The 14,650-nt window shown below is 49.2% G+C and overlaps 1 protein-coding gene across 2 annotated transcripts; it reads left to right on the top strand.

Moving 5' to 3' along the window:
* The first annotated feature begins 9,362 nt into the window (after positions 1-9,362).
* On the top strand, positions 9,363-12,105 carry DUSP1 (dual specificity phosphatase 1). 2 transcript variants are annotated; one of them, XM_056502647.1, is made up of 4 exons: positions 9,363-9,989; positions 10,086-10,234; positions 10,350-10,569; positions 11,056-12,105. In XM_056502647.1, the coding sequence occupies exons 1-4, from the start codon at positions 9,620-9,622 to the stop codon at positions 11,424-11,426; spliced, it is 1,110 nt and encodes a 369-aa protein (XP_056358622.1). In that variant the 5' UTR covers positions 9,363-9,619; the 3' UTR covers positions 11,427-12,105. The 2 variants fall into 2 exon arrangements, with proteins under 2 accessions (XP_056358622.1, XP_056358621.1); XM_056502646.1 differs by having other exon boundaries at positions 9,530-10,234.
* The last annotated feature ends 2,545 nt before the right edge of the window (positions 12,106-14,650 follow it).

Below are 14,650 nucleotides of genomic sequence, written 5' to 3'. Positions count from 1 at the left end.
AAAACATCCCCAGACACTGGGTCACTTTTTGTCCCAGCCAAGCCAAGCTGAGCCAGACCAGTGGAAGGAAAATAAAGGGATTTAAAACCATCCTTTGACCTTTCTGTTATCTCCACCTGGAGCCTGCCTGAAATCTGATGTGTTACAGCTTCATTAATGCTGTAACTTGGGCTGGGGTTCAATTAGATAAGAGAAGCTCTGGTGTCAAACCTCCTCCTCAGGTCTGTGAGCTGCTGGCTGTCTCATCCACTCACACTGTGCTGCTCAGGGGTAATGAATCCTTCCTCAGCAGTAATTACCCTACAAAAGGCACTCTCCAGTGGGTAATTCCTTTCTTCTCAAAACTTCGTGTCACTGCCCCGCTGTAAAAGCTCTGGAAGGTACAGGAGAGTCTGTCTGGGCTTTTCTGAAGGGTTTGGGGCTGTGAGGCTCCTCAGAGCTCTGCTTTAAGCGAGGCATTGTGATGGTAATTGCAGCAAACTCTGATTTTCCGAGGTTCTGTGGGCTGGGACACGCAGCAGAACCGAGCGCGGGTTTTAGCAAGAGCTCCTTTGTTCTTTTGTCGCCTGTTATCAAATTTATTTCATAACAAAGGTTTCCTGGGCTTGGGGGTTTTGTGTGTGTTAATACTGGTAATATGATTTAAATATTCTGATGATTCATTTTCACTCCAGAGAGCTGAATCAGCCACGTAGAACATAACTTGCTTCTCCCAAACCGTTACCTTTTTCATCCTTTCTCGTCATTTCTATAAGGGGATGATTCATGTTCCTCTTGTATTTACCATTTGAGAATGTGCCTCACTCCTTCAGCTATTTTCACTTCTTGTTCCTCTTTTTCAAGAAAAAAAAAAAAATGAGGAAGAAACAAAAGTGATTGCTGATCGATGAGGCACATCCCACAGGTGAACCTGGCACGTGAGCTGAACCTGAGCTGGACAGCCAGGAAAAAAAGAGGAAAAAACTGCCTTGAGTTATTAAATTGATCAGAGGCCAAATGGAGAAGTTCAGCCCCTGGCTCACATTTCACACATTTTTGAAATCCTGTGTGTTCAAGTCAGGGGCTCTGTTCAAATAAATGTGCTCAAACATACCCAGTATAAAGTTTTTTGGGTTTTTTAGTATTTAACAGAAGTCCCTTATTTTATTCAGTTATTCAATTCAATTTTGTTTTTTCCTCCAGCCTGGTTATGGTTGTGCCTGGCTCAACCCATTAACTGGGGGATGGCAGTGTTAATTATTGATTGACCTGATTACACGAGGGCATTCTCAGAGATGGCTGTAAGATACATAAACACACAAGGAAATAACTGTGCCAGGCCTTGGGAAAACACTTGGATTTCTGTCCTTGATTTCCATGTGCTTCTCAGTGGTGAGGTCAGTTTTAAACTCAGAGAGCATCTCTTGCCTTCCTTCTGTCACTGCCAGCCTCACCAGACCCAGGGTCCCCCTCCAGGAGAGCCTGGGATGATTCAGGTGGGCTGGGACCATCCAGGTGAGTTTAGGACCCTCCAGGTGAGCCTGGGGTGATCCAGGTGAGGTTGGGATGGTCCAAGTGAGGTTGGGACCCTCCAGGTGAGCCTGGGGTGATCCAGGTGGGGCTGGGACCATCCAAGTGAGGTTGGGACCATCCAGGTGAGCCTGGGGTGATCCAGGTGAGTCTGGGACCATCCAGGTAAAGCTGGGATGATCCAGGTGAGCTTAGGACCATCCAGATAAGTCTGGGACCATCCAGGTGAGCCTGGGGTGATCCAGGTGAGCTTAGCACTATCATGGGATTCTCTGGCTGCTCGTGCCCCCCAGGAGATGCCACACTCAAAGGAAAGTCTCCCCCAGTTTCAACCATTTCCATTTTAGGGTTCCCTACATCCTTTTATGGCTGGTTTTTTTTTTGGATTTTAAAGGGAATGGAGTTCTTTACAGCACAGCAGCTTATGAAACTCTCAGAAGTGTGTTCAGTGAGCATCCCTTGGGCTGGGCCTCTCTCTAAACAGAGCTCTGGATTTTGAGCAGCGGCCGAGGTGAAATCACAGCTGGGGACAGGCTCCAAAAGCCACAGGGCATCTGTCCACACATGTGGCCACCCTTCAGGAGAAACATCCCATGTTTGGGCAAATTCATTTGAGCCAGTGCTGCTGCGTGACCTCACTCCTCATCCATCCCCACCAAGAAACAGTTTGTCCAACACTGGAGAGGACAGCACGAAACTGGGCTCACCTGGAGCTTTCACAGCCAGGCTGTGACATCAGCTCAGCCTGGCTTTTATCAAGTGGCCCATGAGCAACGTGGGAGGGTCAGGAGTGGCCATGGCACAGCATTTCAGGGACAAAGAAATGGATCATCAGATCCCTCTCCTGGATCCCACAGCCTGTCCCCCTGGAGTGGCAGAGAGCTGACTCACCCCTCTCCTGGAAACAACACCGTGGGCCAAAGTTTGGCTTTTTCCACAGCCTGAAGGTTTGCAAAGCCCAAACAGCCAAGTGTTCTTCTCCCCTATGAGTAATGCTGTGTTTTCACTGACCACTATTACACACACATCACCTCCCTCCATCACATGAGGGAATCGTGTCATTTTGCAAACATTGTCACAAACGGCAGGGCACTGAATGAATAAGCAGTTCTGTATTTACCAGCACGGGGGGATTTTTTAACAGTTATGGTTTAAACACCACAATTGGTTATAAACACCTTGGAAGCTCAGATTAAGAAAGGACAGAAAAAGAAACAAGGGTGACAAAGGGACTCAGCTGGAGCGTGTGCAGTGTAATATCCACTGGAATGTCTTTGTGCCTTGCTTTCCTCACAAGTTTCTTTATTTTTTACATGCTCTCATGAAGGGTCACTCTTGAGTCCCCACACTGAGTTACTCCATAGTCCAGGAATGCAGGAATTGTGTTTTTTGATAACAGAAACCTCGCTTTATTTCGGACAGTTTCCAGTTGCTTTTGCTGTTACATCCTCCCTCCCTTTCTGTCCCCTCAGCAAATAACCCCTTTTAACACCATTAGATGTGGGGCAGATTCAGACCTGGAGGATGGCAGAAGTGGCACAGATGAGCAGTGGAAGTACAGCAGGAGGATTTCCTTGATTCCTGCACTTAGCACAGGACTTCAGGAGGAGAAAGAATTGACTTTCCATCAGCTCTGCAGATTTCAGTCCTGTATTATCCCAAGCTTTATCCACCTAAAGTTATTTGTGAGTTGGGAGAAGTTGTTATGTGTGAAATTCTTTCTCACAGCAGCAGGTCACACTGGCTTTACAGATCCTTCCCTGGTGGGAAGAGATGGAGCTACAAGGAGTGGAGAACAGGTTTGTGGTGGCTCCAGCACAGGGAAAAGCTGCCAAACTCCAGCTCTAACCCTTCCAGTTCTGTTCTGTCCTAATGGGCAGAGTAATCCCAGGCTCAACATCATCCCCTCGTGTGCCACGTCTGTTTATGACGCCTCCACCCCACTGGAAAGATAAGAAGAACAGAAGAACAACCTGCAAACGGCAGTGCCTCAGCAGCTCTTATCTCAGTCTATGAGAGTGGATGGTTCTGGGAATCTGAAGCTCTTACAGAGTCACTGCGCCCACAAAACGCTGACATCACCTGCCAGGCAGTGAACCCAAGGCTCATGTTCTGGGGAGGAGAACACGCCTCTCCCTGCTCCTTGGTGCGAGCTACGTCATTTGTTTTCTATTCAAATTCAGCCTCCTCCCACTGAAGCCTTGCCTTGCCCTACCAGCCATCGGGAGATGTTATTGAGAAAATACCCGCTCCGGCAATAGGAAGAATAATTTCCCATAAGTATATTTTATTGTGTATCTAATGCCTTTCATCTTGAAGTAGGAGAACTTTACAAATGCAGCGATTTTATTGAATAAATACCCTTATGCCTAGTGCAAGGCATGATTCATAGCAGATTAATAGAGGCAATTAAATGTGAGATTAAATTGCCTAAACCATTTGCCCTACTAAGCTGATCCCAGAGCTGTGAAGTGTATCAGTGCCACTAATTCCCAGAGATTTTCCTTTGCAGGCAGGTATTTAACGATTTTGAATATCAAATCCGAGGTATCCCAGGCTGGCTCTGCAATGCCTGTAATCATGTTAAAACGCAGCACTAAGCAACTCGCCCGAGGCAGCTCCGTGAGTCACTGCAGGAGAAAGCAGAACTTGGGACTTGCAGAGCTGCTCCAGCAGAACGGAGCCTTGCAGAGTTGGGATGGGCACTGTCCACATTGAAAATTCCAGTGACAATAATTTTCTGGGGACAGGGTTACTCGAGCCTTGCAGAGCTGGGATGGGGACTGTCCACATTGAAAATTTCAGTGACAATCATTCGGTGGGGACAGGGACACATGAGCCTTGCAGAATTGGGATGGGGACTGTCCACATTAAAAATTTCAGTGACAATCATTTGGTGGGGACAGGGACACACGAGCCTTGCAGAGCTGGGATGGGGACTGTCCACATTGAAAATTCCAGTGACAATCATTTGGTGGGGACAGGGTCACTCGAGCCTTGCAGAATTGGGATGGGCACTGTCCACAGTGGAAATTTCAGTGACAATCATTTGGTGGGGACAGGGACACACAGGGGTGGCTGCTGGCGGAGCTGGTGGCAAAGCCCAGCTGCAGCTCTGGGATCCTCGTGGTTTGGAGGGTTTGGGATGCTGCCTGCAGTGTCAGGAAGGGATGGGGGCTCACAGCAGCTCGTGGTGAGGAGCCTGGGGTCCAGGCAGAGCCCACTCTGTGCAGGACTGGCACCCAGTGCTGCTGTGCCAGAGCAGCTGGAACTGAGATTTCCTCAGGCAGGGATGGGAGAAAGGGTTTTCCATATTCCCCAAAGTCCATCAGGATCCAGATGTGTCCCTGGTTGAAATACCTGAGCTCCTACACCAACTCTTTCCACTCATGGCCCACAGAAATAAATGTACCAGGTTTTCCAGCCAGTCTCTCTCCAGGAGAGAGACCCCAAAACCTGAGCTGGTTTTTGTGCTGTTAGGGCTTATCCTCCTGCCACCCTATTCCCCCTTCTCTGAGAAAAATGATTTGAGGCAGTCTGAGCTCAGCCAAACCCTGGCCAAAGGGTTAAATCTTGGGATGTAAATGCATAAAACCCAGTGTTTTCATTGTAGTGTGAGTCATCAGTAATTCTATATTGTTAGTGTTCTGTGTGTTGTGACCTTTCATCTCCGAATCCTTTTTTTGTTTCCCTTTCTTTCTCTTTCTTTCTCTCCATCTTTCCTTCCCTCCTTACTTGCTTGCTTCCTTCCTTCTTTTTATTTCTTTCTCTCCCTATGTATGTTTCTTTTCTTTTCCCTTCTGTTTCTTATGAAACTGTGCCTCTGTAAAATCTGTCCAAATATTTACAAAAGGAAATGCTGGGTTGTGAAACTGAATTCAGAGAAAATGTTACACACGCTGAAGAAATGCATTCAGCACGGTTTCCAAATGTTCCCACATGCATTTTTGTCCTGTGTCTCAAGTGTTGGGGCTTGATACTTCATATCTTTATTCAGGCAAAACTTGCACTGAAAAGGCAGCGAGATCCAGGCTGGGGTCTGTTCCAGTGGTGCCGTAATTCTGGAGTGGTTCCATTTGATTTTGGCCATGGGTGACTGGTTAAAAAGCCTGAATAACCAGTGTGACTGGGTAACTGGTTTGTGCAATGGGCCCGTTCCAGGACAGGGGTTATCATCACTTGTCACCAAGCTGGGACAACCTGGCATCGCTGTCAGGCAGAGCAGAAGCTCTCTGCAGCTCTGTCATCTCCAAAAAAAACCATCAGCCAGGCTGCACTGGGAGACCCCTGGTCCCTGGAGGAGCCAGGACTGGTCTCAGGTTCTGCTGAGACCAAAAAAAATCCCCATAACCCATGACCAAAGTACCATGAAGTCATTTTCCCAAAAAGTCCTTAATGCTCACACTCATGTCTCCATGTCCCCATGTCCCCATGTCCTCATGTCCTCATGTCCTCATGTCCTCGGACATGTTTTGGCAGAGGAACAGGGAACTGTTTAAGCCCCATCTGCTCCCAGAAAAGCGTCACCTCCCACCCCCACGCTCCCTGCTCATGTTTCTATTCTTGCCCTCACAAAGGCATCGTGGCCCCAGCGCAAACAGGGATTGTTTTGGAGGAAGGGGTTAATTTTGTGTTTCCTGGCTTTTGTTAGGGCAGGAAAACGAACCCTTTAGCAAGTCATTCAAATCGTTATGAGCTGCTAAAAGCCACTTCAGGCCTGTTTCTGTATTCTGCTTTCTTGCATTTTTACGGCAGGTTTATTTAAGAAAAGAAAACAAAAATAAAGCAAGGAAATAGCCAGCCCAGGATTGTGAGTGATTAAGTACACACTGCCACATGTGATTAATTTTTTTCTTCCTGATTTACACCGGGTATAAACAAGACCAGATTCAAAAGTCTCACAGTTACATAAGTGCGTCGAAAAGCAATTATCATTGTTGTGGAGGTAAATTCCCTTTGTGCAAGGGCAGGGGTGTCATCCCTGCACTGGCTCAGAGCAGCCGAGGTGCCTGGCCCATATTCAATATTTGCGTGGTGCTGGTGAACATCATGATGAGAAAAGTGGATGTCGTGGACAGCACATTGTCCCTTGGCTGGGCAGGTTGCAGGCCTGGAAATTTCTTTAAATTTGGGAAAATTGAAGATGCCAGGCTCGGGGAAAAAAGTATTTCTGTGTTTAAATTTGTGGGACACTGAGAAGGGTTTAGGATGAGGAGAGAAAAGCCTGTCAGGGGCACAGGGATGCCTGTGAGCCAGGCAGGGGGTGGAATAAATGCTTTTTTTTCCCCTTCCAGCCCAAACCATTCTGTGATTTCATTATTCAAAGGATGTCCCCAGTTCCTAATCCCACAGGGATTCTCCACTGTGGCTGGACAGGGTCCTTGTCTCTCCCATACTCCTGCCAGGAGAGTCCTTAAAATCACTCACACATCACATCCAAAGGAGCAAAGTGCAGCGATTCCTGGGTACAGACCCACAGACTGCTCTGTGCCTGAGTCCATTTCCTCCAGGAAGAATGATGGGTCCAGCCCTGTCTTGTGGCCATCTGCCGTGCTGGCTGCTGCTGCAAGAAGCTGGCAAGGAATCCATCAGGGAGAATTCCTGCTGTTCATCTCCTCAGAGCAATCTGGGCAGGCTGGTGTGGGACAGATGATGTGCCAGGCCACCAGAGCTTGCTGTCACAGTGATATCACATCTTCGGAGGTGAGCACAGCCAAGGAGGACAGCTGGGTCTGCTGCCACCAGGGGTGAGGTCCCTGTGGTGGGATTTGTGTCACCTGCCCAGCTGGTGGGTGCTGCAGGGTCCCCCTGCCAGTGGGTGCTGGTGTGATGGAGAGGAGTCATTTCCCAGCACCCAAATGTGTGAGTGTTCCTCCCCACACGCTGCTTCCAGCCCACTGCTAAAGGAACAACAATAAATAAATGGAATGAGAAGTGCAATCCTGTGTTTATTTTAAAGGAACGTGTTGAAATAACAGATTCACTTTGAGGCTGCAGTTCTGGCAGAAAAAGGCACTGCTCAGCAGAGCAGAGACAATCCCGTGGGTGAGCCAGGGCTGGCACTCACCCACCTGTGCCCTTGTCCATTCCTCTCCTCCTGGACCCCTTGGGAACCTGGAAAACCCTGGAGATCTCAGTTGGACACAGAGCCCAGCTGGCCTGAGGTGGTCAAAGGACATTGGGGGAGACAAAAAAGTGAAGAGTGATGGAAAGAAAATGAAAATGAAAGGAGTGATGGGTGGGATCCTGGTGGGACAGGAGAGAAGAGCCCTGGAGTGAGAGGTGGGTGGGTGCAGAGATCTCCTCCAAAAGGAGCAGCTGGAGGGGGGAAGTGAAAACACAAAACTGCAGAATGGGGCGAGGAAGGAGCAGCTGGGCAGTGCGGGGGGAAGAGGAATTGGGGGAGAAAGGGCTGGGACAGAGGGGACACAGAGGGGTCACACCGAGGGGACACACGGAGCAGAGCAGAGCAGGGGAAGTGGCAGCAGCGCTGACTGGAAGCCCTGAGTAAGAAACAGCCGAGCGGCTCGGTGGAAGCCAGTCATCCACGGAAAAAAAAACCCGAAAAAAAAAACTTTTGGGAAGTGCTGATGCACCGAAAAGGGGGGAAAAAAAAAGAGACCTCCCACCAGTGCCCTGCCGGTTACTGGGCAGCCCCCACCCCTGGGGGAGTTCTCAGTGGGGAAAAGCGAATTTTAAATGGGTCTGCTGCGTTTTTTTCCATATCCATGAAACATGATGGGAACGACTCTCAAATATGTGTTTACGTTATAAATATATAGACAAATATATGTGTACACGTATTTATTTGTGTGTGGGTTTGTCTGTGCATGTAGATATGCCTATGCATGAATACAAATGTATGTATGTGTATGCTCGCTCCTTTATACATGTATTTTAGGAGAATAATCACACCCTGGATTATTCCAGGAGGGAACAGTCCTTGCTGGGGGTGGAAGGATAAATCCTGCCCATTGATGTGGGGCAGAGGACAGGGACAGCTGGCAGGGAGGGGACCCAGCCCGAGTGCTCCAGTGTGCAAACACAGAATCATTCAGCTTGGAAAACACCCCTGAGATAATTGAGTACAACCCTTAAACCCCACTCTAAACCCCGAGTTAAATCCCGTTTTGAGTCCACCACTAAGCACATCCTCATATAGATATATATACACACATATATACATATATATATACAGAGGTATATACACACATATTTATAAATATATAGACACACATATACACAGATACATAGAAAGAGGCACGTATACATACACACACTTATACATACACATATAGATAAAAATACACGTGTGTGTATGTGTATATATATTTATACATTTTTATATTTATATTAAAATGGGTTTTATATATCTATATATATTTATATTTTTATAGTATATATATTTATATATTTAAATGCAATGTGTTACATGTTTATATATTTATATATTCAAATATTTGTATATTTTTATATTTAAATATTTATATGTTTATACGTTTATATATTTTATATGTTTATATGCATTTATATATTTAGATGTATTAAATCGGGGGTTGTTTATATATATTTATGTATTTCTATCTATATTTCTATATCTATTTCTATATCTATTTATATATATTTATATATATTTATATATATACTTATGCTTTTTATATATATTTCTATTTACTTATATATTTTTTATATATATTTGTGTATGTATATATTTATATGGGGGGTTGTGTGTAGTACGTGTGTCCGCACAGGTCTGTGCGTGTACAGCTGTGTACAGCTGTGTACAGATGTGTACAGATGTGTGTATGGGGGGGGGGTTCACACACGCGCGCGTGCGCGCCCCCGTGCCCGCGGCCCATGACGTCACTCCAGCCAGGGGCCGGGCGCGCCCGCGCTGGCGCGCGGCCAGGCTGACGTCACCCGGGGCAGCGGCCACGCCCCTCCATTGACACCACGTGACGCGGCCCCATTGAGAAAACGCCGTCCCGCCGGCGCGGCCCCGATATAAGGGCGGGAGCGGCCGAGCGCGGCCGGGACACCGGGACACGCGGGGACAGCGGCACCTCCGCGCTCTGCCCTGCCCTCACCGCCCTCCCTCCGCTGCCCAGCCATGGTGAACCTGCGGGTGTGCGCGCTGGACTGCGAGGCTCTGCGCGGGCTGCTGCAGGAGCGCGCCTCGCAGTGCCTCGTCCTCGACTGCCGCTCCTTCTTCTCCTTCAACGCCGCGCACATCCGCGGCTCCTGCAACGTCCGCCTGAGCACCATCGTGCGGCGCCGCGCCAAGGGCGCCCTGGCCCTGGAGCACGTCGTGCCCAACGAGGAGCTCCGCGCCCGCCTGCGCCAGGGGCTCTTCCACAGCGTGGTGCTGCTGGACGAGCGCAGCGCCGACCTGGAGGCGCCCAAGCGCGACAGCACCGTGCTGCTGGCGCTCGGCACCCTCTGCAGGGAAGCCCGCGGTGCCCGCATCTGCTTCCTCAAGGGTGAGTGGCCGCGGAGGGGCCGGGGGAGCCGGGCCGGGCAGCCCCGCTCTTCCCCCGGCCGTGCGGCGCTCACCCCGCGCTCCTCTCCCCCCGCAGGAGGTTACGAAGCTTTTTCCTCCGCCTGCTCCGAGCTGTGCACCAAGCCGGCCGCTCCTGCCGGGCTCAGCCTGCCCCTGAGCGCCAGCCCCGCGCCCGGCAGCGCCGATTCGGGCTGCAGCTCCTGCGGGACCCCGCTCTACGACCAGGTGAGCGCCGGGGGGAGCGGGCGGAGCCGGGAGCGGGACCGGCCCCGCGCCGGGCGGGGAGCGCCGCCGCCGAGCTCCGGCCGGGGCTCACCGCCGCCCTTCTCTCTGTTCGCAGGGCGGGCCCGTGGAAATCCTGCCGTTCCTGTACTTGGGAAGCGCCTATCACGCCTCCCGCAAGGACATGCTGGACGCTTTGGGCATCACTGCGCTCATCAATGTCTCGGCCAACTGCCCCAACCACTTCGAAGGGCACTACCAGTATAAAAGTATCCCCGTGGAGGACAACCACAAGGCAGATATCAGCTCCTGGTTCAACGAGGCGATCGATTTCATCGGTAAATGGCGCTTTTTCTGGGCTAATGTCCCCTGGGAAGTGATTTTTTGGCATGGTTGTTCCCCAGTAAAACCTCTACCTGAGATTGGGGTATAACATTCCACTAGGAAAATACACTCGGGGAACATTTCCATTAGTTTAATTCCACTCACAGGCTTAATCTTAGCTTCGTAAAGCTATTTAAAATCTTGATTCAAGAGGCACTGGTCTTGCAGAAAAGAGTGAATTTAAGCGGATCAGTATTAAAGTAATCTTGCAAGACTGCTAAAGTGACCTGGAGGGGCTATTAGTATAATTGGAATTGGAGCCCAGAGTGAAAATAGCTCCTTTCCCCAGGACAAAGACTCCCTTTGTCTCAAAAGCTCCGGGTGTACCTATTAGGCTAAGGAAGGGATGGATTAAAGCAATGTAAAGCAGCAGTCTGTGCTTTTCCCACCTCTGGAAGCCGTGAGACTTGTTTGCTAACCGTGTGCTTTGATTCTTTCAGACTCTGTGAAGAAAGAGGGAGGAAGGGTCTTTGTGCACTGCCAGGCTGGCATTTCCCGCTCGGCCACCATCTGCCTCGCTTACCTCATGAGGACCAACAGAGTCAAACTGGACGAAGCCTTCGAGTTTGTCAAGCAGAGGAGAAGCATCATCTCCCCGAATTTCAGCTTCATGGGGCAGCTGCTGCAGTTTGAGTCGCAGGTCCTTGCCCCCAACTGCTCGGCAGAGGCCGGGAGCCCCGCCATGGCAGTGTTGGACAGAGGGGCATCCACCACCACCGTCTTCAACTTCCCCGTCTCCATCCCGGTTCACACCACGTCCAGTGCTTTAAACTACCTTCAGAGCCCCATCACTACTTCCCCCAGCTGCTGAAGGAGCAGCTGAAGAACGTGGCCAGGACTCAGACTTGCTGTCTCAGAAGTGCAATAACTACAGGGACAGTGGCCCTTGTGTTTTGTGGGGAGTCATTCGTGTGTCCCAGGGAGGTGTCAGTGGAGAGGAGCTCACCCAAAGCCAGAGAAACCAGGTGTTTCTGCCTTCTCAAGCAAATGTCTGGATGTCTGCACAGAGATCAAAGGACACTGGCTCTTCCTGAGCTGTCCCTCCTTGTTTTCTGTCTGTCCTAAGCCTGCTCCATGTTTAGTAGCATGCTCACCAGTATTCCCATTCCTGGACACTTTAAGCAACACTGATGCTGTCTCCTTTTGTATGACAGTCCTATTTATTTATTTTTACATTAGTGCGTTGTTGTTGGGTTTTTTGTTGTTTTTTTTTCCTTCACAAACTTAAAGTTTCATTTCTAGAGAAACCAAATACCTCAGTATTTTTTGGTACTATAATCCTGTGTGTGTATATCTGTCAGCTCTTCTTGTTTCCCAAGCACTGACATGAAAGCACCAGGCGAGTGCTTTTTTTTGAGTTGCCAAGGGTTGTATGTTTGCTGGTTTATTTATGATGTGAAATAATATATTTCTTCTTATGAAGACATAGTTTTGTTACATGATTATAACTTTTTTTATACAAATGGAATAAATTATGATATTTCTTTTCATCTGGATTACATATTCTTTAAAATACTGCATTTCACAGTCCCAAAACTCACGTGGAGGGTGAAGAGCTGTAATTTTCAACTCTTCTGGCCTCGGGTGTTGACTGAGAAAAATGGGTTTAAACAACATAATTGACTAGAAACTACTGCAGGTTCTTAACCTGAGCTTTTCTTTGTCCCCATGTAATTTGTGCAGTGGCAGGGAGCCAAGGCTGGCTTCTCAGCTGGGAGTGGATTTGGCTGCCCTGATGGCTGTAACAGTTTGAACCAGCTGAGCCTTGGCCACTGGGCTACAGTGAATTTAAAATAGTCCTTCTCCTAAGAAGGAGGAATAAGCTTACTTATTCCCTGTTTACTTTTAATACTTGAAAGGTTAAGTCTAAAAATTAACCTGTTAGTAACAGATCTCAAAGGCTTGGCACAAACTCAAGAGTGTTTTTCTTTTTCTGTCCCATCTTAAATCCTTTTTGCAGCTCAAACTGCCTCTGATGCCTGGAGTGAGGTATTTGCCTGGCTGGGCTGTGTCTGTAAACAAATCAGGGCATGACAAGGGATCAGGTAACCAGCAACTCACTGATTTCCTTACCCAGACCCAAATAAATTCTTTCCTGCTGGAGATTATCACTAGAGTGACTTGGATCTGGTGTTCCTGTGGAGGCAATGAGCAGAGTTGGTGTAGCACAGCCAAAGCCAGGCAGGGGAGCTCCAACAGCAGCTCTGTGTGCAGGAGCAGGGTGAATGCTGGGTCCTGGGGCAGAACAGCACCTCTCATGGGCTCTGTGGGGCAGGACAGCATCCCTGCTGTCACTCCCCATCCCTGATGGCTGTGGGATGCAGCTGGAAGCTTCATTTCCTGGGCAGGGAGAGGGATGCTGAGAGAGCAGCAGGGCTCTGAGTTTCCCGTACTCGCTCCAGAAGGGAGTTCTTGCATATCTGATGTTCAAAGAGTCAGATCCAACTTTTGCCCCATCAAAAAATAGTTTTGCTCGGGTACCACAGCAGATTATGATTGTAAAAACAAGGGATTTGAACAATTGTGATATTTAGTGTACAGGCAAATGTTTTGGTGAGCACAAAGCAGCTGTGCTGTCATCACACAGCAAGGCGAGCAAAGCACCACAAACTGCTGCTGCAGTTCTGCAAGTTCCCTGGGGTGTGAATGGTGCTAAAATCCAGGACTGTTCTGGTGGGAGAAGGTGCCCTTGAAGGACGGGATGATGCACTGCTGCCTCTGAAGTTCTTCCACGTGAGCTGCCCCTCGAAGCAGCTCTGTCGTCAGCGCCGCGCGTCAGCCCTCACCGGCTTTCAACCCGACACCAAGGGAGGGGAAAAATGGAGCAGCTAAAACAGGAGAGATCCCAGGGCACTGGAAGTGAAGTTAGAAACTCAGATCTTCCTGAACTGCATCAGAACCTCAAAGCGAATATCCTCCCCCAAACCTGTCCCGTGCTGCAAATCCTGCAAAACCCCTTTGTCCATGGAAAATGCTTTAGCATGTCGAACCTGCCATTGCCGTCCTGATTAAATATTCAAGAGTGTCTCTGAATACGTGAGCCTTTTTACACCTGCAGTAAAGGGTGGAACAAACTTTCACCTTCAAAGCAAAGCAGAGCTCGTTCAGTGGAAAAATACAACCTTGGCAGCCCTGGCCGTGCAACCGATAAAAAAAATCCTGCCTGTTAATCGCAATTCAAACAGAAATCCGCTCCCTGACAGCCGCGGGAGCTTGTTTATGTGTTTCTTGGAACAATGAAACTCATTACCTGGCAGCAGATCAGCTTTTATAACCTAAGCAGGCACCTGACAGAGGGGTGCAAAAGAGAGCTGCTTCAGCACAAAGCCTGCTGTGAGCAGCCAGCCGGGGCAGCGCTCCCTGCTCTGACATCCGATGCCCTTTCCCAAGGCTTTATCGGGATCCTTCTGCTCTTCCCCGTAATCCGACCCTGACGCTGCCCAGTCTCAGACTCCTGCAAGGTTTCTGTGGGATGGGATGGCGCCCAGATCCCAAACTGCTCCCGGTGTTAAGGGGGGGACACGGGGGAGAGAGGGGTCAGAGAGAGACTAAGAAATGTGGGACGGTTTTGGGGAGATGGATGGGATCAGCTGGGGTTTGCTGGCAGTGATGGAGAAGGCAAGGTGAGAGCCAGAGGAGAAGGATGCCTTGGTGCCACAGCCAGGCTGAACTTTGTGAAAGAATCTTTACTTCCCACCCTTTATTCTCCCAGCTCTGCTGCTTTGTTTGGTTGGAATACCAAGTTACACAGTTCACCCCGGTTTGGGGCTTTAAATTCCCATTTCTCTGCCTCCAACATGAGCTGGCTGTCCCCCTGTTCTAGCAGGACTCAGCTGGGACCATCCCGTGGTACCCAGACCCCTGAACCCTGGCACTCAGCAGGCGTGTGTGGGGCTTTCAGTTTGGATAAATGTGCAGCTCTCCAGTTGCATACATCCCCATGGAAACCACGAGGAGTTTCCCCTCGGTGAGGACGGCAGTAACATCACTTCCTGCTGCTGACAAACCAATTTGTCACGAAGTGATAAAAAGGCA

Source organism: Oenanthe melanoleuca, chromosome 13, assembly GCF_029582105.1.
Source record: "Oenanthe melanoleuca isolate GR-GAL-2019-014 chromosome 13, OMel1.0, whole genome shotgun sequence".
Lineage (NCBI taxonomy): Eukaryota > Metazoa > Chordata > Aves > Passeriformes > Muscicapidae > Oenanthe > Oenanthe melanoleuca.
The sequence above is the reverse complement of the archived record's forward strand: the minus strand, read 5'-3'. Positions and strand labels throughout refer to the sequence as shown.